Source organism: Leucoraja erinacea, chromosome 8, assembly GCF_028641065.1.
Source record: "Leucoraja erinacea ecotype New England chromosome 8, Leri_hhj_1, whole genome shotgun sequence".
NCBI lineage: Eukaryota > Metazoa > Chordata > Chondrichthyes > Rajiformes > Rajidae > Leucoraja > Leucoraja erinaceus.
The window spans coordinates 12,995,003-13,022,864 of NC_073384.1; the positions used below are offsets into that span (position 1 = coordinate 12,995,003).

The 27,862-nt window shown below is 45.2% G+C and overlaps 1 protein-coding gene across 1 annotated transcript in view; it reads right to left on the reverse strand.

Moving 5' to 3' along the window:
* The window catches only part of slc24a3 (solute carrier family 24 member 3), a 208,303-nt gene that overhangs the window by 35,305 nt on the left and 145,136 nt on the right, over window positions 1-27,862 (reverse strand). The window contains exons 5-6 of the mRNA XM_055638995.1: window positions 16,810-16,894; window positions 15,894-15,997 (exon numbers count right to left, since the gene is read on the reverse strand). Of these exons, the coding sequence (XP_055494970.1) occupies window positions 15,894-15,997; window positions 16,810-16,894 (189 nt within the window). The remainder of the gene's footprint in view (window positions 1-15,893; window positions 15,998-16,809; window positions 16,895-27,862) is intronic.

The window sequence follows — 27,862 nt, forward strand, 5'->3', positions numbered from 1 at the left end:
GTGCAGCAAAGTACTGGTTGGTTTGTGTTTAAAAGCCAGTGGACTATTTTCTCAAGGGTTGTATATAATGATAACAGATGTTGAGCAGATGTTGAGTAATTAGAATAACAAGACTTGGGACAAAAATAGACACAAAGTGCTGGAGCAGCTCAACGGGTTAGGCAGCATCTTTGGAGGATGAGAGATGTTTCAGGTCATGACACCAATCCTTTCCCTTCAGAGATGCTGCCTGACCCGCTGAGTAACTCCAACGCTTTGTGTCTATGATTGGTATAAACCAGCATCTGCAGTTCTGTGTTTCTACGCAGAAACAAAAATGTTGACTTGGGTTAGACACAAAATGCTGGAGTAACTCAGCGGGACAGGCAGCATCGCTGGAGCGAAGGAATGGGTGACGTTTCGGGTCCAGTCCCTTCTTCAGACTGTTGAAATGTTGACTTGGGTGTTCTGTATTGAAGCATGTGATCCATTTAACATGCTATTTGTGAAGTAAGCAACTAAACAATTCTCTTTAACTCTTTAAAGTTAAACACTTTAACTTCCCCTCCCATTCCCGCACTGACCTTTCTGTCCTGGGCCTCCTCCATTGTCAGAGTGAGGCCCAGCGCAAATTGGAGGAACAGCACCTCATATTTCACTTGGGCAGCTTACACCCCAGCGGTATGAACATTAACTTCTCTAACATCAAGTGACCCTTGCTTTCCCTCTCTCCAACCCCTCCCCTTCCCAGTTCTGCGACCAGTCTTACTGTCTCCGACTACATTTTATTGCTGCTTTGTTGTTATCTTCTCCCAAATAACAATGACCTATTCTACATTTTCCTTGATCTCCATTCCCTTTGACCTGTTTCACACCTTGCACTTCCTTATCTGTACACTTCCTTATCGATGTACCTCTCATTCCCCTGACATCAGCCTGAAGAAGGGTCTCGACTCGTAACGTCACCCATGCTGCCTGTCCCATTGAGTCACTCCAGCATTTTGTGTCCATCTTCGATTTAAACCAGCATCTGCAGTTCCTTCATACACAAAGCAATTCTCTTGACACCCCAACTTTCCCACCTACTTCCCTGCAACGGGCACATTACTAACAGAGTGGAATGGATAACGCCGGATTGCTGGTCCTGTGTGCATCAGCATCCTCCCGTTCCCTTCCGCATCTGCGCTGCACGACGATGAGATCCAAGCAAACCACAAATATGCCACGGAGCATTTGTCTCACTGGCCCAAGGACATCAGTTTTGTTCCTGAGCAGACGGTAACCCACCGGAGAACGGGAAGACTCGCGGGATAGAGACGGATTGCATTTATGATATTGCGTGCAGTTCTGGTCGACTCATTACAGGAAGGTTGTGGCGGCTTTGGAGAGGGTACAGAAGAGGTTTACCGGAATGCTGCTAAACATTAGTAGGTTTAAGGGCCTGTCCCACTTTGTGATGTTTTTGGCGGCTGCCGGTGTCTGACGTATCAGGGTCGCCGAAAGATTTTGAACATTTCCAAATCCAGTGATGAGAAAAAAAAATGTTGCGACACTTGAGGAGGCACCGCGCCTCATACGTCATCACGACGCAGCACGACGCAACTTTTTCGGTGACCTGATACGTCAGTCGATGATGCCGACAGTCACAGGAAAAATCGCCAAGTGGGACAGGCCCTTTAAGCTTTCAGGAGAGACTGGAGAATAGAGTCATTCAGGGTGGAAACAGGCCCCTTCGGACCGACTTGCCCACACTGACCAACATGTCCCATCTACACGAGTCCCGCCTGCCTGCCTTTGGCCCATATCCCTCTAAACCTATCCTATCCATGTACCTGTTTAAATGTTTCTTAAACGTTCTAATAGTACTGCCTCAACTACCTCCTCCAGTAGCTTGTTCCACACACCCACCTGTAAAAAAAGTTACTCCTCAGGTTCTTATTAAATCTTTTCCCCCTCATGTTTCCTTGATCTCCATTCCCTTTGTCCAGTTTTCACACCTTGCACCTCCTATATTTCTCAATTCCCGTTCTCTGGGCTAGACCCACTGTGCGGTTCCCCAATCTATTCCTCTCACATACAATCCATATACACATACAATCTTAAATAGTTTTCTCTGAAGATTTGCTTGCTGATGGGTGGCCTGATAGAAGCGTATAAAATTATGAGAGACCTCATAATAATGGTCACGGTGGCGCAGCGGTAGAGTTGCTGCCTTACAGCGAATGCAGCACCAGAGACCCGGGTTTGATCCTGACTACGGGTGCCGTCTGTACGGAGTTTGTACATTCTCCCCGTGATTGCGTGGGTTTTATCCTAGATCTTCGGTTTCCTCCCACACTCCAAAGACGTACAGGTTTGTAGGTTAATTGGCTTGGTAAATGTTTAAAAAAAATTGTCCGTAGTAGGTGTAGGATAGTGTTACTGTGCGGAGATCGCTGGTCGGCGCGGACCCGGTGGGCCGAAGAGCCTGTTTCCGCGCTGTATCCCTAAACTAAACTAAACTAAACATAATTTACAGTGGGTACAATCATCACATTTAAGAGACATTGGACAGGTACATGTGTGACGGAGGCGGCAAGGAGAGTTCAGGAGCTCTGTCCTCTATGCGGTGGAGTGAGCTTGGTCTTTTGCTCTGGAGTCGAGCTGAGAGAGAGTTGGATGCATACAGACCTCTGCATCCCCTGGGATCTGAACGGGTTCTTTTTTCAAACCTGCAACAGCTAGATTAGAAACAAAGGGACAGAAGGTGCTGGAGTAACTCAGCGGGTCAGGCAGCATCTGTGGAAAACATGGATGGGTGACGTTTCTGGTCAGGACCCATCTTGCCATGAGGATCCCGACTCGAAATGTCACCTATCCATGCTCTCCAGCAGCGCTCCCTGACGCACAGAGTTAGTCCAACACTTTGTACCTTTTTTTAATGAATATAAAATAGGTGACGATTCGGGTTGGGATCCTTCTTCAGACTGATTGAAGGTGGGAGTGGGGGGAGGGGGGGGGGGGGGGGGGAGTAGGGGCTGGGCTGGGAGAGAGGAGAAGCAGAACAAAGGGTGACAGGTAACCCTAGCCTCCCTCCCTTACAATCAGTCTGAAGGAGTGTCCCGACCTGAAAGGAAACCTATCCATGTTCTCCAGAGCAACTATTTACCCCACTGGAGACCCTCGCACTATCTTTAATCCGACTTTACTGGACTTTATCTTGCACTAAACGTTATTCCTCTTATCATGCATCTACACTGTGGACGGCTCGATTGTAATCATGTATAGTTTTTCCACTGACTGGATCAGCACGCATCACAAGCTTGTCACACGTGACAATAAACTAAAATTAAACTAAAGACGCTGCCTGACCTACTAAATTACTCCAGCACTTTGTGTCCTTTTGTGTAAACCAGCATCTGCAGATCTGGTGTCTAGATTAGAAGCAATCTAATGTTTAACATGCAGTTCTTGTTTCGGATAATGTTCTAATTATTTGAAACATCCATTGCCCAACCCACCAATTTGGTTCTTGACACTGCAAATTGACCCACGAACTGTGCATCACTTGAAACACAACTATTGAAACACAATGTCTCTATTTAGAAGGCTTAGGAAGTTCGCCAGGTCCCCAACAACTCTCACCAACTCCTACAGATGCGCCATAGAAAGCATTTTATCAGGATGCACCACAGCTTGGTTTGGGAACAGCTCCGTCCAAGACCGCAAGAAATTGCAGCGAATTGTGGATGCAACCCAGACTATCACACAAACCCACCTCCCTTCCATTGACCCCATTTATATCTCACGCTGCCTCGGCAAGGCCAGCAGCATAATCAAGGACAAGTCACACCCTGGCCACTCCCTCTTCTCCCCTCTCCCATCGGGCAAAAGTTACAGAAGTGTGAAAACGCACAGCTCCGGATTCAGGGCTAGTTTCTTCCCAGCAGTTATCAGGCAACTGAATCATCCTTGATCACATTGAATGGCGGTGCTGGCTCGAAGAGCCGAATGGCCTACTCCTGCACCTATTGTCTATTGTCTATCCTACCAACAAGCAGGGAGTGGTCCTGAACTACTATCTACCTCATTGGTGACGGTTTATCGTGAACACGATGTATCAGAGTTGGCTTTTCCCCATTTGTGTCTGCCGATGCGATGGGTTTTGATGAACGTTTGTTGTCTGATTAACAAACAAAGCTCTGTGCATTGAAAGAGGCTTACAGTTCGTACCAATCACACTGATCCGAGACACCAGGCCTAACATTTGGTCGGCAACAACTGCTGAAAATAGAAGCGACTAACGTCACCGAGAAAGCAACTGGGCTTGGACTCAACGGAACGGAGGTTTTGAATTCCGATGTTGAACACAACATTATGACTATAATAAACCAGCTTTATAAATATATCCATCTGTTGTACTAATGTGAGACATTGTTGCATCAGCTCATTGAAGTCAATAGACAATTGACAATCGACAATAGGTGCAGGAGTAGACCATTCGGCCCTTCGAGCCATTCAATGGGATCATGGCTGATCATCCCAAATCAGTACCCCGTTCCTACCTTCTCCCCATATCCCCTGACTCCGCTATCTTTAAGAGCCCTATCTAGCTCTCTCTTGAAAGTATTCAGAGAACTGGTCTCACAACTTTCCACAGATTCACAACTCTCTGTGTGAAAAATTGAAGTGTTGGGAATGTCTCCTGGAATTTCGATTTACACACCAAGGAAGATCAAATGTTGGCAGAAAAAAATACTAATTAAACTCCAGTTTCTTTCCTGCTGATCTTAATGTTCTTTGGAAGAAGGATATTTTAGATAAAATTCATTAGGTCCTCCCAGTCCAGATGCAGGATTTTTAATGGATAGATTTTTGACAAATTCATTTTTTCTCCATGACTGCAGAAGTGATCTGAAGGCCATCGAAAGGTTCCTAAAGCCTGCTCTGAATTCTTAGCCCCAATGCCAAAGAATAGCTGGCACACTAACGTTATCCCAGCACCTAAACATCAATATTATTAACACAGCACAACGTACCCGCTGGGTCACTGGCAAACAAGTAATAAAGATTTGGATGTATTAAACCTAACAACCTGAAGGATAATTGCAATAAAAGTAATGTCCCAGCTGTGGTGAGCTGTGCCACCTTGATATTCTAGAAAACTATTACCTGGCTGCTAATACAACAAGTTGCAGGAAAAATCCTACAGTCACACTAACTGTAAGGGATACTGGACCAAGTGCAGACCCGTTGGGCCCGCTCGCCCAACGCAATATTCCATCAAACTGCGCATGCGCGGCTGGTGCGTTCAAAGCTGTGCCGTTGTCGGCTGAAATTAAGTTAAAGTTAATAAAGTGAATAGAGGACCCGTGGCGGCGTTTGTAACACAGAAGGAAACTTACCAGTTGGGTCCCCGTTGTGAGGCCAGGCAAGTAAATGCGAAATAAAAAAACACGTCGATTTTAAAAAATGACATTTGCGATCCCATTGTGGCATCGTTGTGACACCGAATGCAGCTGACGGGCAGGGCAAATGGAAAAGTGATTTTTGTAAATTTTAAAAAGTGTATAACTTGTAAAATATACCATCAATCTGAACGAAACCTGTTTTATTTACATCACAGGATAATGGTGAGTAAGGTGGGCCTAAAATTGTAGCACTATCATGTACTGTTTCGGTGGGATTTCAGACACACACACACACACACACACATACACACATATATATATATATATATATATATATATATATACACACATATACACACACACACATATATATACACATATATATATATATATATATATATATATATATATACAAACAAAGAAGATGAGTTTTAGTGATATTAAAAGATGAAACGTATTGCCGAATGGCATCATTGTGATAATGATCTAGTATTACACCCGAAAGCAACCTATTCCATATCTTGCTCTTACTATGTATTCTTTTCTTGAAGGGATATTAGAATGTAGTTTAGTTTAGTTTAGTTATACAGCACGGAAACAGGCCCTTCAGCCCACCGAGTCCGTGCCGACTGGCGATCCCCGTACACGAGCACAAGGGCCAATTTACAATGTTTACCGAAGTCAATTAACCTACAACCCTGTACGCCTTTGGAGTGTGGGAGGAAATCCGATCACCCGGGCAATACTCATGCCGTCATGGGGGGAATGTACAAACTCCGTACAGACAGCACCTGTAGTCAGGATCGAACCTGGGTCTCTGGCAACTCTCCCTCCTGCCATGAGGAGGGGGGGGGGGGGGGGAAAGAAGAATGGAGGACCTGGCATGGGGGGGGGGGACCACAGCAAGGGAGGGGAAGTGGGAGAACAAAGAGGAAGCTGGCGTACTTTGTAAGTTTGTCAGCACCCCAGGTTGCAGCTATTCGCATAGCTTGGATAGGCAAAGCAAATGATTTCACTGTCCCTTGTCACATGTGACAATAAAGTATTCCATTCCATACTGGTGACCCGGGTTCAGTCCTAACTGCAGGTGCTGTCTGTACGGAGTTTGCATGTTCTCCCCATGACTGTGTGGGTTTTCTCCAGGTGCTCCTGTTTCCTCCCACATTCCAAAGACCTACAGATTTGCAGGTTAATCGGCTTCGGTAAAGATTGTAAATTGTCCCTAGTGTGTAGGATAGTGTTAGTGTACGGGGTGATCGCTAGTCGGCGGGGACTCTGTAGGCCTGTTTCTGCGCTGTATCTCCAAACACTAATAATGGTGTCTTGATGAAAGAAGATTAGCTGAGGAAGTAAGAGATAAAACAGCCAGTGTAAGGACATCACCGCAATTATAAACGTTCTTCTGTGTTTGCTGCCAATTAAGTGTGAATCAGATTAAATACATCTAATCTGGTTAATTAAGGATATTGTTAAATCAGTACCTCAGGCACTTCATTTCACCATTACTTCTGATGAGTATAAATAGCAGAAGCAGTCTGCTCACATTTATTTATTTTAGACATGCATTTTAAGGATAACACCTGGATCGCATTGCCTGTCAAAACTGTTTCAACACATCACATTAGCCTTGTAGTATCTGAACCACATTAGTTCCTGTTTATATGTCTGAATACAACATACGCCTTTTCTTTCAGCTCATTGACACACATTGATTTGCCAGCAAAGTCAGCCGATCATGTATTCATTTCAACTCATGCCTCCAAAAAGAGTCTGATTGTGCAAATGTGCCAGTTATCATTCACGACCATGAAGGAACTAATTAACACCCAACTTCACAATAGACACAAAATGCTGGAGTAAATCGACAGGCATCTTTAGTTTAAACAAAACAAAGTGTTTCTTCAAAGGGTCTCGACCCGAAACATCACCCGTTCTTTCTCTCCAGAGATACTGCCTGTCCCGCTGAGTTATTCCAGCATTTTGTGTCTATCTTCGGTTTAAACCAGCACCTGCAGTTCCTTCCTACCCACTTCATGGCCTACAATGTGTATTTCCAAATTATCATCGTTTACAGAATAACTGAGGATTTGTGGTATATTTATTGTTGATCGCATTGCATTTGTTATATATGTAAAGCTGCAGAAAGTAAGTATTTCAATGATCAGGCTCATATAATCCGGTTGGCTACTGGTGACTAGTCATTGAGTCATAGCGTGATACAGTGCGGAAACAGGCCCTTCGGCCCAACTTGCCCACGCCGGCCCAACAATGTCCCAGCTACACGAGCCCCACCTGCCTACGCTTGGTCCATATCCTTCCAAATCTGTCATTTTCAAAAGACAGCGGCAGATGCTAAATCTTAGGGTATTTTCAAATCAGAGATCGATAAATTCTTGTTTAGATAAGGTGTCAAATGTTGCGGGGAGAAGGCAGGAGAATGGGGTTAGGAGAGAAAGATGGATCAGCCATGATTGAATGGCAGAGCAGTTTCAATGAGCCAAATGCCCTAATTCTGCTTCTATGTCAGATGAATATTGGATATAATTAACCAGACGAGGTGGCCACGGTGGTGTAGCGGTAGAGTTGCTGCCTTACCGCTCCAGAGATCACAACTACGGGTGCTGTCTATATGGTGTTTGTACGTTCTCCCCGTGACCTGCGTGGGTTTTCTCCAAGATCTTCAGTTTACTCCCACACTCCAAAGTCATACAGGTTTGTAGGTTACACAAAAAAAAGCTGGAGAAACTCAGGGGGTGCAGCAGCATCTATGGAGCGAAGGAAATAGGCAACGTTTCGAGCCGAAACCTTCTTCAGACTGATCGGAGGCGGGGGTGGGTAGGGACAAGAAAGGGAAAAGGAGGAGTAGCCAGAAGGCTGGGGGATGGGAGGAGACAGCAGGGGGGCTGAGGAAGGGGAGGAGAAGTCTGAAGAAGGGTTTCAGCCCGAAACGTTGCCTATTTCCTTCGCTCCATAGATGCTGCTGCACCCGCTGAGTTTCTCCAGCTTTTTTGTGTAACCTTCGATTCTCCAGCATCTGCAGTTCCCTCTTAAACACAGGTTTGTAGGTTAACTGGCTTGGTATAAATATAAATTGCCCTTAGTGTGTGTAGGGTAGTGCAAGTGTCTAGGGATCGCTGGTCGGCGTGGACTCGGTGGGCCGAAGAACCCGTTTCCGTGCTGTATCTCTAAAACTATAACTAAATTGTGGTCTAACCAAATTCAGCCTCTCTTTCTTCTGTATTCTTAGTGCAATGAAAACATGTAACTTTGTGATTATTTCATGACCTCTTTCAGGTGAAACATTCCTCTTCAATGTCCCCGATATACGAGTACCTTGTGCATTTAATTCTGAGCAAAGCTTTGCAGTTGACGGCACAGTGGCGCAGCGGCAGATTTGCTGCCTGACAACGCCAGATACCCGGGTTTGATCCAGACTACAAGTGCTGCCTGTATGGAGTTTGTACGTTTCCCCCCCCGTGACCAGCGTGGGTTTTCCCCGGGTGTCTGATGTTTCTCCCACACTCCAAAGACATACAGATTTGTCGGTAAAATTGTCCCTGGTGTGTGTAGGATAGTGTTAATGTGCACGGATTGCTGGTTGGCGGTGGGCCGAAGGGCCTGTTTCCACACTGTATCACTAAACTAAACAATCTCAGTCAATTGATCGTTTAGTTCAGAGATATAGCACGTAATCAGGCCCTTCGGCCTACCAAGTCCATACCGACCAGCGATCCCTGCACACTAACACTACCCTACACACATATTTTACATTTATACCAAGCTGACCTGAGTATACTCGGGGGTAACACTGAACACGGTTAGACAATGAATAAAAAATCATCAGCTTTAGATTAGTTAAAAAAATAACCCTGCATCAAATTGTTGCTTAAATTAATAATGTTATGTATTATTTTGATTAAACTTGGCAGCAAACTGAATGTTTGCTCTGCTTGCATTTATTTTATCATCTCATCGTTTAGAAGCATACTGTTTCTCTGATTATTTTATTAATATTCTTTAATAGCTCACAGTATAATTTATCAAGAATATGACCGTAATCTTACTTAATCTCCTCATTTACGTAATGTGCGAGATTTAGAGCTGGTAAACCATATCAAACTTTCTATCATTTTCACAAGGCTTTAACATGAATCAATTTCATGCTCCGAATTATTGCAGTATTGTAATTAAGTGAATCATCTGTATTATTTTCAGCATCTTTAAAAAGGCTTTATATTAAAATTTGCAATTGGTTTAGATGATTTAGTTGCCTAAAATAGGAACACTGCTGTAGGGAAAACAATTAAATTCAACATTATTTTTTCATGTAGCTATCTGCAATAACTATCAAGATCATTTAAGCAGTGGGGGATATAGCAGTTTCATTTATTGACTACACTCTCCAGACAGTAGTTTTCACGATAGAAGCTATCAAGTAAGGCACTTGTACAGCGCCTTGTGCAGTCTCAGAACACATCAAAGTGTTTCACAATCAAAATGGGTTGTCTGAGTATGTTTCTTATAGAAACATATACAATTCTTAAGGGATTGGACAGGCTGGATGCAGGAAAAATGTTCCCGATGTTGGGGGGAGCCCAGAACCAGGGGGTCACAGTTTAAGAATAAGGGGTAGGACATTTAGAACTGAGATGAGGAAAAACCTTTTCAGCCAGAGGGTTGTGAATCTGTGGAATTCACTGCCACAGAAGGCAGTGGAGGCCAATTCACTGGATGTTTTCAAGAGAGAGTTTGATGGAGCTCTTAGGACTAATGGAATCAAGGGATATGGGGACAAAGCAGGAACGGGGTACTGATTTAGGATGATCAGCCATGATCATATTGAATGCGGGTGATGTCTCGAAGGGCCAAAAGGCCTACTCCTGCACCTATTTTCTACGTTTCTTTGTTGTGTAGCACAGGAGATAGCTATTTTAAAAAATCTGCAGGACAATGTTTGTGTTGTGGTAACAGAACAGACCGGAGACTTGCCATGGGTCGAAACCATAAATGTGCCCATTGAAAGACGAAGGATCTAAGTGTCTGAATACCTTTCCTCTTCCTTGGTCATCTGCTGCCAGCCCTGCACCCCAGCCCGCTCCTGGTCCATATCTCTCCACTGCCTGCTCATCCTTGTGCCTATTTATAAGCCTCGAAAATGCCACTGTCGAACCTGCCTCCACCGCCACACCTTGGCAGCGTGTTGCAGGCACCCACCATTCTCTATGTAAAATAAAACTTGTCCCGCACATCATCTTAAAATGTGGTCCCTCACACCATAACCATATATAACCATATAGAAACATAGAAATTAGGTGCAGGAGTAGGCCATTCGGCCCTTCGAGCCTGCACCACCATTCAATATGATCACGGCTGATCATCCAACTCAGTATCCTGTACCTGCCTTCTCTCCATACCCCCTGATCCCTTTAACCACAAGGGCCACATCTAACTCCCTCTTAAATATAGCCAATGAACTGGCCTCAACTACCTTCTGTGGCAGAGAATTCCACAGATTCACCACTTTCTGTGTGAAAAATGTTTTCTTCATCTCGGTCCTAAAAGATTTCCCCCTTATCCTTAAACTGTGACCCCATGTTCTGGACATCCCCAACATCGGGAACAATCTTCCTGCATCTAGCCTGTCCAACCCCTTAAGAATTTTATAAGTTTCTATAAGATCCCCCCTCAATCTTCTAAATTCTAGCGAGTACAAACCAAGTCTATCCAGTCTTTCTTCATATGAAAGTCCTGACATCCCAGGAATCAGTCTGGTGAATCTTCTCTGTACTCCCTCTATGGCAAGAGTGTCTTTCCTCAGATTAGGAGACCAAAACTGTACGCAATACTCCAGGTGTGGTCTCACCAAGACCCTGTACAACTGCAGTAGAACCTCCCTGCTCCCGTACTCAAATCCTTTTGCTATGAATGCTAACATACCATTCGCCTTCTTCACTGCCTGCTGCACCTGAATGCCTATTTTAATAACTGGTGTACCATGACATCCAGGTCTCGTTGCATCTCCCCTTTTCCTAATCGGCCACCATTCAGATAATAGTCTACTTTCCTGTTTTTGCCACCAAAGTGGATAACCTCACATTTATCCGCATTATACTGCATCTGCCATGCATTTGCCCACTCACGCAGCCTATCCAAGTCACCTTGCAGCCTCCTAGCATCCTCCTCACAGCAAACACTGCCTCCCAGCTTCGTGTCATCCGCAAACTTGGAGATCTTGCATTCAATTCCCTCGTCCAAATCATTAATATATATCGTAAATAGCTGGGGTCCCAGCACGGAGCCTTGCGATACCCCACTAGTCACTGCCTGCCATTGTGAAAAGGATCCGTTTACTCCTACCCTTTGATTCCTGTCTGCCAGCCAGTTCTCTATCCACATCAATACTGAACCCCCCAATATCGTGTGCTTTAAGTTTGTATACTGATATCTTATGTGGGACTTTGTCGAAAGCCTTCTGAAAGTCCAGATATAACACATCCACTGGTTCTCCCTTATCCATTCTACTAGTTACATCCTCGAAAAATTCTATAAGATTCGTCAGACATGATTTACCTTTCATAAATCCATGCTGACTTTGTCCAATGAATTTACCACTTTCCAAATGTGCTGCTATCCCATCTTTAATAACTGATTCTAGCAGTTTCCCCACTACCGACGTTAGACTAACTGGTCTGTAATTCCCCGTTTTCTCTCTCCCTCCGTTTTTAAAAAAAGTGGGGTTATATTAGCTACCTTCCAATCCTCAGGAACTACTCCAGAATCTAAAGAGTTTTGAAAAATTATCACTAATGCATCCATTATTTCTGGGGCTACTTCCTTAAGTATTCTGGGATGCAGCCTACCTGGCCCTGGGGATTTATCGGCCTTTAATCCATTCAATTTACCTAACACCACTTCCCGGCTAACCTGGATTTCACTCAGTTCCTCCATCTCATTTGACCCCCGGTCCCCTGCTATTTCCGGTTGATTATTTATGTCTTCCTTTGTGAAGACAGAACCAAAGTAGTTATTCAATTGGTCTGCCATGTCCTTGTTCCCCATGATCAATTCACTTGTTTCTGACTGCAAGGGACCTACATTTGTTTTAACTAATCTTTTTCTCTTCACATATCTATAAAAACTTTTGCAGTCAGTTTTTAATGTTCCCTGCCAGTTTTCTTTCATAATCTATTTTCCCTTTCCCAATTAAGCCCTTTGTCCTCCTCTGCTGGTCTCAGAATTTCTCCCAGTCCTCCGGTAGGCTGCTTTTTCTGGCTAATTTGTATGCTTCATCTTTTGTTTTGACACTATCCCTGATTTCCCTTGTTATCCACGGATGCACTAGCGGTAAGAAAAACAATTACAAAAAATATAACAATTACAGCACGGAAACAGGCCAACTCGGCCCTTATAGACCGAGCCGAACACTTATTCTCCCCTAGTCCCATCTACCTGCACTCAGACCATAACCCTCCATTCCTTTCCCGTTCATATACCTATCCAATTTATTTTAAAATGATAAAATCGAACCTGCCTCCACCACTTCCACTGGAAGCTCATTCCACACAGCTACCACTCTCTGAGTAAAGAAGTTCCCCATCATGTTACCCCTAAACTTCTGTCCCTTAATTCTCGTCATGTCCTCTTGTTTGAATCTTCCCTATTCTCAATGGGAAAAACTTATACACGTCAACTCTGTCTATCCCTCTCATCATTTTAAAGACTTCTATCAAGTCCCCCCCTTAACCTTCTGCGCTCCAAAGAATAAAGACCTAACTTGTTCAACCTGTTAACGCTGCGCCCTCTGCTCATTAACATTTCTACCCCAAGAAAAGGTATTCAGAAACTTATCTAATTTCAAATAGCAGGTAGACAAAAATGCTGGAGAAACTCAGCGGGACAGGCAGCATCTATGGAGTGAAGGAATAGGTGACGTTTCTGATCGAGACCCTTCTTCAAACGAAAGAAGGGTCTCGACCCGAAACGTCACCTATTCCTTCGCTCCATAGATGCTGCCTCACCTGCTGAGTTTCTCCAGCATTTTTGTCTACCTTTGATATTTCCAGCATCTGTGGGTCTTTCTTAAATAATTTCAAATAGCATTCCCTCTCTCTCCGTCCCTCCCCCACCCGAGTCGTCTTACTGTCACTTCTTCCACAGCCAACAATGGACCATTGTGGGCTCCACCTATCATGAGTCATCGGTGCCGGCTCTGATTTGTTCTGAACCTTTTCTTACCGCTAGTTTTCCCCCTCCCCTGACTCTCAGTCTGAAAAAAGGGTCTCGACCCAAAACGTCACCTATTCATTTTCTCCAGAGATGCTGCCTGGCCCTCTGAGTTACTCCAGCGCTTTGTGTCTCAGCTCATTCTATGTTTTGGACCTCTACTAATGTTGTGTAATGTTCCAGTAGACTTTGCAAGATGTTTTGCAAGACTGCTGTGAAGATAACGAGAGGTAAATAAGTTACCGACAACAGAACATTGGTACATGAGCTGTACATGAGCCAATGAGTTGGAACAGATCCCACAGCTTGCATCTCAAAGCAATCAGCGGATCAGACAGCAATCAAAATCAATTTCCTCAGAAAGACAAGATAAAATGTAGAGGAAGTGGAAACTGAAACTACCCTCAATAAAGAGTGCAATTTTTTCCCAAGAAATTACATTTCTGGATCATTACGTTTTAATTCCGCGCATAAAATTAATCTCAGTCACTTAACAGTCTTCAAGCTTGATTTAACAGGAAAGATTTATTCTGCCTATGTGTAGTGTTGTCGCTATTTCAGCCTATTTATTAGCATAAGGGCGGGAGTCGGTTCAGGCAGTACAGGAGTGCCAAATATTCCATAGTACCTTGCATGTTGCAAATTCAAGCATCGTTTATTAGGCTTTAAAAGACTGCATAACACATTCACTCATTTTGGAAGAATTGCTTGAAACAGTTTAGCATTTTTGTTGCAAGATATAAATGATAAATTAACACATGTCTCCAATTTTCCCGTGTGTGGGATAATGTTAGTGTGTGGGTGATCGCCGGTCGGTGTGGACTCGATGGGCCGAAGGGCCTGCTACTGCGCTGTATCTCTGAAGTCTAAAGGTTAACTTGGCTCTCTCTCTATCTCACTCTCTGTGTTCTGATAAAAGACCTCAGGCTTGAAACATGAATTGTTTCTCCTTCCGCAAATGTGGGCTTAGCCGCTGAATATTGACAGCATTTGCTGTTGTCATTGCCAGTCTCATAATCAGCGGTCATACATTTCTTTGGCAAACTTTGCAGCACTTTAAATAGTGTCCCAAGATAATGCAAATAATCCCGATAATCAACAATAAATTTATCAATGTCTGAACGACACTCGTAAGATGCCAAGCGTTCAGAGAATAAATTGGTGGCAAATGCAAGCAGCAGCAGCAGCAGCAGCAGGATACGTTTGCAGATGTCACACTTATCTGGGCTGTTTGTTTCTGCATGGTTGTTTAAATCCGTGTTCTTGGATTTAAAATAGTGAAAGGCCTGGGTAGAGTAGATATGGAGAGGTACAAGATATTGAGTTGGATGATCAGCCATGATCATATTGAATGGATGTGCAGGCTCGAAGGGCCGAATGGCCTACTCCTGCACCTATTTTCTATGTTTCTATACATTTACCTGTCTAACTGTTTCTTAAACGATTGGATAGTCCCAGCCTCAACTACCTCCTCTGGCAGCTTGTCCTGTGTGAAAAAATTACCCCTTGGATTCCTCAAATCTTTTCCCCTTCACCTTGAACCTATGTCCTCTGGTCCTCCATTGCTCCTCTGGGCATGAGACTCTGTGCATCTACCTGATCTATTCCTCTCATGATTCAGTACATGTGGCGAGTGGGGTGAGTACAGGGGATAGGTGCGTTTGTGGAAATAGGTACTGGTGGTTGGCACAGACGCAGTGGGCCGAATGGCCTGTTCCCAATCTGAGTGACTCCACGGAAAGATTGTGGCGGTACTGCTGCTCTTTCTCATACTGCTTATCGACACATTCTAGTTCAGATACACCAACATTGAACATTTAGAGAACAATAGGGTAGCGCAGCGGTATTGTTGCTGCCTCACAGCGCCAGAGACCCGGGTTCAATCCTGACTACGGGGTGCTGGGTTTGTAGGTTGCGTGGGCTTTCTCTGGGCTCTCCGGGTTCCTCCCACACTCCGAAGGCGAACAGGTTTGTAGGTTGCTTGGCTTGGTGTAATTGTCCCTAGTGTTTGCAGCACAGCATTAGCGAGCGGGGTGATCGCTGTTCGGCGCGGACACGGTGGGCTGAAGGGCCTGTTTCCACGCTGTATCTCTAAACTAAACTAAATATTTTACCTCATCATCCTCTCTAAACAGGCCAATTTACGGCAATTCTACCAATTTTACGTGTCACTGTGTTTTGTTCCGCGCTATTCTCAAACTACATAACGTGGTTGCAAACAAGATGCATCTTGTTTAGGTGTGTTGACGCTGCCTGTGGTTCCCAGCGTTCCTTGCAGGCGGCTGCCGAAGGTTTGCTTACCATTCCCGAAAAAAGCCCGCACACTCCAACGATGCAGAGGATGTTGAACACCGCAGAGCCCACGATGGTTCCCACTCCCACGTCCCCCTTCGTGATGAACACCCCTGAAAAGAGGAAAGGCGAGTGTGAGTAATGAGGTGCATGCATTCACGTGGTCGCCAGGTAGCACGCACTCCTCGCAACAGATGTGATGCCGAGGCTCCACCAGGAGCTGGTCAGGACGCATTTGGAATTTTGTGAGCAATTCTGGGCACCCTATCTGAGAAAGGATGTGCTGCCTCTAGAGAGGGTCCAGAGGAGGTTTACAAGAATGACCCCAGGAATGAGTAGGTTAACCTATGACGAGCGTTTGTCGGCACTGGGCCTGTACTCGCTGGAGTTTAGAAGAATGAGGGGGGGGCCTCATTGAAACGTACAGAATAGTGAAAGGCTTGGATAGAGTGGATGTTGAGAGGATGTTTCCACTAGTGGTAGAGTCTACGACTAGAGGTCATAGCCTCAGAATTAAAATACGTTCTTTTAGGAAGGAGATGAGGAGAAATTTCCTCCAGCATTTTTATCTACCTTCGATTTTTCCAGCATCTGAAGTTCTTTCTTAGAAATTTCTATAGTCAGAGGGTGGTGATTCTGTGGATGAGATAGCAATTGGCTGCCTCACCTGGCCTAGGTGCCACATTTTCAAGGGAACTTTGGGCGGGGTGGAGGGGGGGTTTAAATTCTGTCTGGATTAATTTTATCTGCATTAAAGGAGGTGACGGACCACCAGTTGCCGGATAATCTCTGGCGGACCCCCATATTCCCATAAGGAATGGGCTATGCACAAAGTAAGGTTCTTGCAGATATTAACGTCACACCGTTCAACAGGAGACTTAACAAGGTGGGGGAACTATAAGCCCGCGTGATCTGGATGGGTTACCTATGACGGAGGTGAAGAGCTCGGGGGCTGAGCTTCCAGCTGCCATGAACGTGGCTCCCGCCACATCTTCACTAAGATGGAGTCGCTGTGGAAGAGAAGGCACACAGTGAGAACATGTCAGAGTAGGTCGTCACCATGGCAATTGGGCCGTAGAACCAACCGTGCAGCAAAAGGAACAGTAGACACAAAACACTGGAATAACTCAGCGGGACAGGCAGCATCTCGGGAGAGAAGGAATGAGTGACGTTTTGGTTCGAGGCCCTTTTTCAGACTTTTCCGAAAGGCCCCACAGCAGAAGCGTCCATGTCACGGGGCTGGAAACTGGAAATATCCCAAGCTAATTCTGCCACCACCATCATCTTCTGCAACAAGTGATGGCTTCCACTGAACGGATGATGACAGGGATGTCAACATTTGAAACACGAAAGAAGAAGACAGTCTGAAGAAGGGTCTCGACCCGAAACGTTACCCATTCCTGCTCTCCAGAGATGCTGCCTGCCCCGCTGAGTTACTCCAGCGTTTTGTGTCTATCTTCGGTGCAGACCAGCATCTGCAGTTCCTTCCTACAGCAAAGGACCAGACTCGGCCCACGAGGTCTGTGTCACCATGATGCCAAATTAATTTAATTTGTTCTGCCTGCACCTGGTCCATAGCCCTCCATTCCCTGCATATCTATGTGTGTATCTAAACACCATCTAAAATTCACTATTGGATCTGCTTCCTCTGCCACCCCTGGCACAACGTTCCAGATACCCGCCCGTTCCGTGTAAACAAACCTGGCCCGCACGTCTCCTATAATCAGTTCATTGGCTTCGGTAAAGATTGTAAATTGTCCTCAGTTTAGAGATACAGCGCGGAAACACGCCCGTTGGCCCACCGGGTCCGCGCCGACCAACGATCCCCGTACATTAACACTATCCACTATTATCTAAATGGTGGCCGACTAGGAAAAGGGGAGATGCAGCGAGACCTGGGTGTCATGGTACACCAGTCATTGAAAGTAGGCATGCAGGTGCAGCAGGCAGTGAAGAAAGCGAATGGTATGTTAGCTTTCATAGCAAAAGGATTTGAGTATAGGAGCAGGGAGGTTCTACTGCAGTTGTACAGGGTCTTGGTGAGACCACACCTGGAGTATTGCGTACAGTTTTGGTCTCCAAATCTGAGGAAGGACATTATTGCCATAGAGGGAGTGCAGAGAAGGTTCACCAGACTGATTCCTGGGATGTCAGGACTGTCTTATGAAGAAAGACTGGATAGACTTGGTTTATACTCTCTAGAATTTAGGAGATTGAGAGGGGATCTTATAGAAACCTACAAAATTCTTAAGGGGTTGGACAGGCTAGATGCAGGAAGATTGCTCCCGATGTTGGGGAAGTCCAGGACAAGGGGTCATAGCTTAAGGATAAGGGGGAAATCCTTTAAAACCGAGATGAGAAGAACTTTTTTCACACAGAGAGTGGTGAATCTCTGGAACTCTCTGCCGCAGAGGGTAGTCGAGGCCAGTTCATTGGCTATATTTAAGAGGGAGTTAGATGTGGCCCTTGTGGCTAAGGGGATCAGAGAGTATGGAGAGAAGGCAGGTACGGGATACTGAGTTGGATGATCAGCCATGATCATATTGAATGGCGGTGCAGGCTCGAAGGGCCGAATGGCCTACTCCTGCACCTAATTTCTATGTTTCTATGTTTCTATCTATGTTTCTATCCTACACTCACTAGGGACCATTTTTACATTTGCCAAGCCAATTAACCTACAAACCTGTACGACTTTGGAGTGTGGGGGGAAACCGAAGATCTCGGAGAAAACCCACGCAGGTCACGGGGGAAGGTACAAACTCTGTGCAGACAGCACCTCAGTAGCACCCGTAATCAAACTCTGTGCAGACAGCAACTCTACCGCTGCGCCAGAAAAGTGCTAGTGTATGTGGATTGCTGGTCAGCGTGGACTCAGTGGGCTGAGGGGCCTGTTTCCCGCTGTATCACTAAAATAAACTAAACTAAACTAAACAAAGGGAACAACACTGGCTACTCTGTGGTCCTCCGGGACCTTGACTTTGGTTGAAGATGTAAAAAAATTTGACAAGGCCACGGCCATTCAGCCCATCAAGTTTACTCTACCATTCAATCATGGCTGATCTATCCTTCCATCTCAACCCCATTGCCCTGCCTTCTCCACATAACTCCTGACACCCGTACTAGTCAAGAATCTTTCTATCTTTGCCTTAAAAAACATCCATTGACTTGACCTCCACAGCCTTCTGTGGCTATGAATTTCACAGCGTCACCACCCTCTGACTAAATAAATTCTTCCTCATCTCCTTCCTAAAGGATCATCCTTTAATTTGAATTCTGAGGCCTCTGGGCCTAGACTCTCCCATTAGTGGAAATATCCTCTCCACATCCACTCTATCCAGGCCTATCACAAGGATTTGAGTATAGGAGCAGGGAGGTTCTACTGCAGTTGTACAGGGTCTTGGTCAGACCACACCTGAAGTATTGCGTACAGTTTTGGTCTCCAAATCTGAGAAAAGACATTATTGCCATAGAGGAAGTGTAGAGAAGGTTCACCAGACTCATTCCTGGGATGTCAGGACTTTTATATGAAGAAAGACTGGATAGACTTGGCTTATACTCGCTAGAATTTAGAAGATCTTACAGAAACTTACAAAATTCTTAAGGGGTTGGACAGGCTAGATGCAGGAAGATTGTTCCCGATGTCCGGGAAGTCCAGGACAAGGGGTCACAGTTTAAGGATAAAGGGGAAATCCTTTAGGACCGAGATGAGAAAAACATTTTTCACACAGAGAGTGGTGAATCTCTGGAACTCTTTGCCACAGAAGGTAGTTGAGGCCAGTTCATTGGCTATATTTAAGAGGGAGTTAGGTGTGGCCCTTGTGGCTAAAGGGATCAGGGGGTATGGAGAGAAGGCAGGGACGGGATACTGAGTTGGATGATCAGCCATGATCATATTGAATGGCGGTGCAGACTCGAAGGGCCGAATGGCCTACTCCTGCACCTATTTCCTATGTTCCTATGTTTCTATGTTTCACTAATTTGGGAGAGATCCCACCAGCCCCCCTGGACCTATCCACCCTAATGCTCAGCAGAGTTGAATTACAACACAGAATTTACTCATCCTGAACAGATGCTCACTATTCATCATTTCTGACCTGTGAGTCAGTCTTCCTTGTTCACCCTTCTTCCTCAATAACAATTCTAAAAGGCTAGGTCCTGTGTTAAAAACTGGCATCTGTCTTTTGTGGGGTGTTATATGCCAAGTGCCAATTCTGGCAGTGTTTGTTTTTCACAGTGGACTTGCATTCATGAGAAACTTCATCAAAATGGTGTCAGTTCATTTTGAACTCTTAAAGGGACACAGTGGTACGGGGATGAAAACATATCTGCTGAGATTCATTTGTAAATGCAAGAGGGCCACAGAGAAATCAGAAAGCTCTTTTATCATGCAGTCATCATTTAGTTGTATCAATTCACATTGCACATCGATAAACAAATGAAAATCATGTTTGTTTTCATAAGTTCATAACTTCATAAGTTGTAAGATCGGCATTCGGCCCATCAAGTCTACCTCTTCATTCAACAATGGCTGACCTATCTTTCCCCCTCAACCCCATTCTCCTGACTTCTTCCGATAACCCTTGACACAAATCAAGAATCTGTCAATTTCAGCCTTTAAAATACCCAATGACGGCCTCCAAGCTGCCCGTGGCAATGAAGTCCACAGATTCACCACCCACTGGCTAAAGCAATTTCTCCTCATCTCCTTTCCAAAGGAATGTCATTTTATTCTGAGACAATGTCTGCTGGTCCTGGACTCTCCCACTAGTGGAAACATCCTCTCCACATCCACTTTATCCGGGCTTTTTACTAATCGGTAAGTTTCAATGAGGTTCTCCCTCATCCTTCTAAACTCCAGCGTGTACAGGCCCAGTGCTGTCAAACGCTCATCATATGATAAGCCTGGTATCATTCTCGTAAACCTCCTCTGGACCCTCTCCAACGCCAGCACGGTTTCCTTCCTCAGATATGGAGCCCAAAGCTGCTCACACTGTTTTGATTCTGAAGAAGGGGCTCGACCCGAAACGTCACCTATTCCTTTGCTCCATAGATGCTGCCTCACCCGCTGAGTTTCTCCAGCATTTCTGTCTACCCACAATGTTTTTATAAAGCTGGTGGCTTCCATTCTGTCCCGCATCAAGTCACTGAGACTGGCAGCTCTAAGCAACCCGATTACTTGGTCACCTAATTATTCTAACAACATTGATTTTACAAATTATACTCTGGAAGCATTCGCAAGATCTATCAGTTTCACTGGCCTGGCAAATGAAACACACCCAGTTACAGTGGGCTCTTTGATGGGCCTGTCACCTCAAACCTCAGTTGCACCTGAGAATGGCCGGCACGGTGGCCCAGCAGTAGAGTTGTTGCCTTGCAGCGCCAGAGACCCGGGTTCGATCCTGACTATGGGTGCTGTCTGTGTGGAGCTTGTACGTTCTCACAGTGACCTGCGTGGGTTTTCCCTGGGAGGGCCGGTTTCCTACCACACTCCTAAGACGTACTGGTTTGTAGGTTGATTGGCTTGGAAAAATTGTAAATTGTCCTTAGTGTGTGTAGGATAGTGTTAGTGTGCGGGGATCACTGGTCGGTGTGGACTTGGTGGGCCGAAGGGCCTGTGTCCACATTGAATCAATCAATCAACCTTTATCGTCATCTTGCAAGCAACAGTTGTACAGTGCAAAATGAAAAGAGGTTTCCCAGGGAATAGCGGAGCATCGCACATGAAATTTAAAACATTTCACACATAATAACACTAAAAACAATCCAGTCCCTGATGGAACAGTATAAATAGTTAAAAGCAGGTAAACCAACAACGTTAAAATACAGTAAAACCAATCATAAAAATGTCCGGGGCAGCTGATTTGAGTGGCCAGTGCCAGTTATTAAAGTGTCCGTGCCAGCCGCAGAATCAGGTGACTGTGAGTGGCTGTTTAGCAGCCTCACGGCCTGTGGCAGGAAGCTGTTTAGCAGTCTTGTAGTCCGGGCTTTGATGCTGCGATATTCTTGCCTGATCTCTAAACTAAACCAAGAATTTAAACACCACTAAACCAGCATCATATTTGTCCTCCGTTATCCGAGGCCCAAACAACTAAATCCTACTTGAGGTGAAGAAACTAATACTGCATAAAGCGTCCTGTATAAAGACTGTATAAAGAATGGGCTCAGCAAAGTCCTGTACACATTCTTATTCTTGAGTTTGAGTTTAGTTTATTGTCACGTGCACCGAGGTACAGTGAAAACTTTTGCTGAGTGCTATCCAGTCAGCAGAAAGACAGTACATGATTACAATCAAGTCGTCCACAGTGTACAGATACGTGAGGAAGGGATAACATGAATACCGTTCAGTGCAAGATAAAGTCCAGTAGGGTCTCAACCTGAAATGTCACCGCGGTTCCTTTTCTCCAGAGTTGCTGCCTGACCCGCTGAGTCACTCCAGCATTTTGTGTCTATCTTCAAAGTCCATTCAAAGATAGTCTGAGGATCTCCAATGAGCTAAATTAAGTCCATTGTTCTTACTGTAACTGCCAGTGTACCCGTTCCCCTTCCTTGGCTTGTGTGCAAGGAATATTTAAAAGACATTTGGACAGGTGCATGGGTAGAAACATAGATACATAGCCAATAGGTGCAGGAGTAGGCCATTCAGCCCTTCGAGCCAGCACCGCCATTCAACGTGATCATTGCTGACCATCCACAAGCAGTACCTCGTTCCTGCCTTCTCCCCATATCCCTAGATTCCTCAAGGCCTAAGAGCTCTATCTAACTCTCTTTTGAATGCATCCAGTGAATCTCTGCCTTCTGTGGCAGAGAATTCCACAAATTCACAACACACCATGTGATTTTTTTTTCCACATCTCATTTCTAAATGGCCTGCCCCTTATTCTTAAACTGTGGCCCCCGGTTTAGGGACTTCCCCAACATCGGGAACATGTTTCCTGCATCTAGCATGTCCAATCCCTTAAGAATTTTATATGTTTCTATAAGATTCCCTGCATATGGCGTGCACAGCCTAAAGTTGTAGGACAACCTGTTCTATTTGACTTTATTTGATTGTGCACTTGCATTCGTTGAAACAAGGCGGACCACGTGAAGGTTGTAATCTTCCCATCTCTGTTCTCCTCTCGTCCTTCTAAATTCCAGTGAATACAAGCCCAGTCGTTCCATTCTTTCATCATATGACAGTCCCACCATCCCGGGAATTAACCTCATGAACCTATGCTGCACTCCCTCAATAGCAAGAATGTCCTTCCTAGGAAAGGTTAAGAGGGATATGGACCAAACGCAGGCATGTGGGACCAGTGTAGACGGGGGCATCTTGGTCAGCGGACAGTTTGGGCTGAAGGGCCTGCCTTCGTGCTGTTTGACTCAATGACAGGTCTCTCTGAACATCAATATTAAATGATTTCCATCTAAAAGTTGCTCTGATTTGAAATTCTTCCCATCAGAGTGAACAATTTGCAGACATTCTACCTATCTGCCACCTTCCTGCCCACGCAACTAATTTCCATTTATCCCTTTCCAAACTGTTTGCAACCTCCTCACAGAACATTGTCCCACCTTGCTTTGCATCACCAGCATGCTCAGACACACAGTGTAAATAGCCGAGGCTTTGCACTGATTAAAGCTTGCAACGTGAAAACAACTCATTAACTTCTGCTGAACCAATCTCCAGCCTCCCATACCTCATGTTAAAACTTTACAGGTAGAACAGTAATACTTGAAGGTCAAACGCAATTATATTTACTGCAGAATGCATATCGATGTATTGGTGACACATTGTATAACAGTGTTAATATGATGTTAACTACTGGCAGTTAACAAGTGCTAACGGCGGCAGTTAACAAATCATTTTAGTCTCAGAGGAAACTACAACCAAATGTCTTTTGAAAATACAAACATACTGCAGATTCAAACTGTGGAATTCTGAGATCCATAAACCTGGAAATGAATCGAAAAATGTTCTGACCTGTTGCTGCCTTACGCAGGAGTTGGAGTATAGCCAAGACCAAGACTGGTAAAGTTTTGGACTCAAAGATGAAACAAGGAATGAGGGGGATTCAGGGTGGCACGGTGGCACAGTGGTAGAGTTGCTGCCTTACAGTGCAAGAGACCCTGGTTCTTTCCTGACTACAGGTGCTGTCTGTATGGAGTGTGTACGTTCTCACTGTGACTGAATTGAATTGAATTGAATTGAATTGAATACTTTAATTCAATTCAATTCTATTCAATCACTGGGAGAATGTACAAACTGTATGGTTTTTCTCCAGATGTTCCACTTTCCCCCCACATTTTAAACAGGTTGGTAGGTTAATTGGTTATCAGGCAACTAAAGTATTAGCTGCCATCTGCAGTACCTCATTGGAGGCCAAAGAACTAGCTTTAATCGGACTTTACTGGACTTTATCCCGTACTAAACGTTATTCTCCTTATCCTGTATCTGTACACTGTGCAGGGCTTGATGGTAATCATGTATAGTCTTTCCGCTGACTGGATGGCAGGCAACAAAAAGGATTTCACTGTGCCTCCGTACACGTGACAATAAAATAAATGAACAAACTGACTAACTAACACCTGTAATCTATAGCCCTCTGTTATGTAGTTGGTTGGGATGAACCATGAAGGACCATTGCATCATTCTCCAGACCCTCAGGTGTTAGACAGATGTCAGAGATTATGGGGAGAAGGCAGGAGAATGGGGTTAGGAGGGAGATATAGGTCGGCCATGATTGAATGGAGTAGACAATGGGCCGAATGGCTTAATTCCGCTCCTATTACTTACGATCTCATGATCTTACGACTCTCCACTGTCAGAGGAGGTGGGCAACCGTCTCCTCTCAGTCTGCGCTGTCCCTTTCGGGCAGCGTACATTGGCAGTGTGGTTCCGGTGGTACAGGAAGGAACTGAGAAGGAGGGCCTCTTCCATCGCCAGCCAAGTGAGGTGTTCACCTCATGAGTGGGAGCTGAGGTGAGGTGAGGATCCCTTCCCTCTGAGCTTGCACACTAACGTTTGACGTGTATGGGGGTAATTCGGGCCTGCAACCTAGCTGAGAACGACCAAGGTAACCAGCGGCCCGGTGGCGCAGCGGTAGAGTTGCTGCCTTACAGCGGCAGAGATCACCCCCCCCACCCCCGGTTCGATCCTGACTACGGGCTGCATCTGTGCCGAGTTTGCACTCTCTGTGACCATGTGGGTTTCCTCCGGAAGCTCCGGTCTCCTCCCACATTCCAAAGACGTGCAGGTTTGCAGGTTAATTGATGGAAGATGGAAGAGACCACACCTGGAATATTGCGTACAGTTTTGGTCTCCTAGTCTGAGGAAATACATTCTTGCCATAGAGGGAATACAGAGAAGGTTCACCAGACTGATTCCTGGGATGTCAGGACTTTCATATGAAGAAAGACTGGATAGGCTCGGCTTGTACTCGCTAGAATTTAGAAGATTGAGGGGGGATCTTATAGAAACTTACAAAATTCTTAAGGGGTTGGACAGGCTAGATGCAGGAAGATTGTTCCCGATGTTGGGGAAGTCCAGAACAAGGGGTCACAGTTTAAGGATAAGGGGGAAATCTTTTAGGACCGAGATGAGGAAAACATTTTCACACAGAGTGGTGAATCTCTGGAATTCTCTGCCACAGAAGGTAGTTGAGGCCAGTTCATTGGCTATATTTAAGAGTGAGTTAGATGTGGCCCTTGTGGCTAAAGGGATCAGGGGGTATGGAGAGAAGGCAGGTACAGGATACTGAGTTGGATGATCAGCCATGATCATATTGAATGGCGGTGCAGGCTCGAAGGGCCGAATGGCCTACTCCTGCACCTATTTTCTATGTTTCTATGTTAATTGGTTTCTGTAAGTAGGCCCAAGGATGCAGGATAGTGCTGGTGCACGGGCGATCATTGGTCGGTGCGGACTCGATGGGCCGAAGGGCATGTTTCCACACTGTACCTCTAAAAACAAAAAGCCGACCAAGCTGCAACAGCAGAGTAGATGCTGACACTGTGCTGTTTGACTAGTGCTTCGTTTTTAACCTTTCAAGTGTGTGTTTGCATTTCCTCACATCGCTGAATATTCAAGTGCAGCTCTCCGTGAAATATTTATTAAATACCATCTGCTCCATGTGCTTGCTATTAACCAAATGCTGCCCAGCTGTGAAGTGTGGTTATTCTCCCGGATGAAGAGGAATTCCACCAAACAGTGAAGCATAGTGGAAAATAAAAAAAAATAGCAAACACATGTGGAAGGTTGCTTCCCATGACGTTGTGGAAGATGAGGGGCTCTCTGCCCTTTGCTGCTATTAAGAGCTACACTGAGTTCAGACGATGTCCAAGGATTGAAGGAAATGTGAAGGACCGGTGGAACTTGGGTTAAAGTCCGCTCCTACCGTCTGTGGGTGAGTTACCAAGATCCGCGGGGTTTAATTTTGCGTGCATGTAACAATCTTCCTGTTGCTGACTTAACAGAGGCACTAACCCATTTATCGAGGCTCGCTCCTCAGATGTTATTTTGCAAAACTTCATTGCAATCAACAATCAAGGCAAGCCTGCCAGTAATGCAGTAGTTATATGTGACGTGGCGTTTTGGGCGGCACGGTGGCGCAGCGGTAGAGTTGCTGCCTCAGAGACCCGGGTTCGATCCTGACTACGGGTACTGTCTGTACGGAGTTTGTACGTTCTCCCCGTGGCCGCGTGGGTCTTCCCCAGGTGCTCCACTTTCATCCCACACTCCAAAGACGTACAGGTTTGTTGGTTCATTGGCATCGGTAAAGATTGTGAATTGTCCCTAGTGGGTAGGATGGTGTGCGGGGATCGCTGGTTGGTGCGGACTTGGTTGGCCGAAGGGCCTGTTTCTGTGCTGCATCTCAAAACCTATCTAAATTATATAATTTTAAAATAAATATATATTAATCTCCTGTTAAAGTATGGAACAAGCTGCCAGAGGAGGTAGTTGAGGCTGGGACTATCCCATCGTTTAAGAAACAGTTGGACGGGTACATGGATAGGACAGGTTTGGAGGGTTATGGACCAAGCGCAGGCAAGTGTGACTAGGGTAGCTGGGACATTGTTGGCCAGTGTGGGCATGTTGGGCTGAAGGGCCTGTTTGCACACTGTATCACTCTATGACACAGCTCTGTTGTTTTAAGACCAAAAAGTCTACTATGTTAATTAAACTCTGAGCCCATTCAAAAATCAAATGCTATTCAGGCTGGAGACTGGAATGCGGCCTTGCTCCCTGGGCAGGTGAGTGCTGAGGACGCGTATATTGTTGCTCTGGTATTTAGTGTCCCTGACCACTTTCTAACGTTGCTTGTCTGTATTGCTATCAAGCACAGCAAAACAATTGGTCCGGAGGGGCTTATAAAGCGCCTTACTTTAGTTTAGAGATTCCAGCGCGGAAACAGGCCCTTCAGCACACCGAGTCCGTGCCGACCAGCGATCCCCGCACACTCGAACTATCTTCACACTAGGGACAATTTACACACTTTAGGTCACAATTTACAATCTTTACAGTGCCCTCAATAATGTTACAAACCCATATTTATTTTATGCCTCTGTACTCCATAATTTGTTTGGGAATAGAAAAAAAATCACATTGGTTATTTACATTGCCTCTGTCAAAAGCCCATTTTTATATGGTGCTCTTCACCATGGGGGAATATGTTTAAACACAGCCCCCCATTTCAGGGCACTTTACACCACATGTGTGAATACAAATCCAAAATGTAATAAAAAAATGATGGGTCTTTGTCCCAAACTTTATGGAGGGCACTGTTTGTCTTTGGATGGTGGGAGGAAAGCGGAGCTTTACGCGGTCACGGGGAGAAAGCACACAAATACCGTACCCGATTTTTTTTGGTGCTGCTAATACAAATCTACCAACAGGGTCTTGTGGAGTATTGGGTACAGTTTTGGCAAATCTGAGGAAGGACATTAATAGAGGGAGTGATGGAGACTGATTCTGGGATTGTCAGGACTGTCTAAACTTT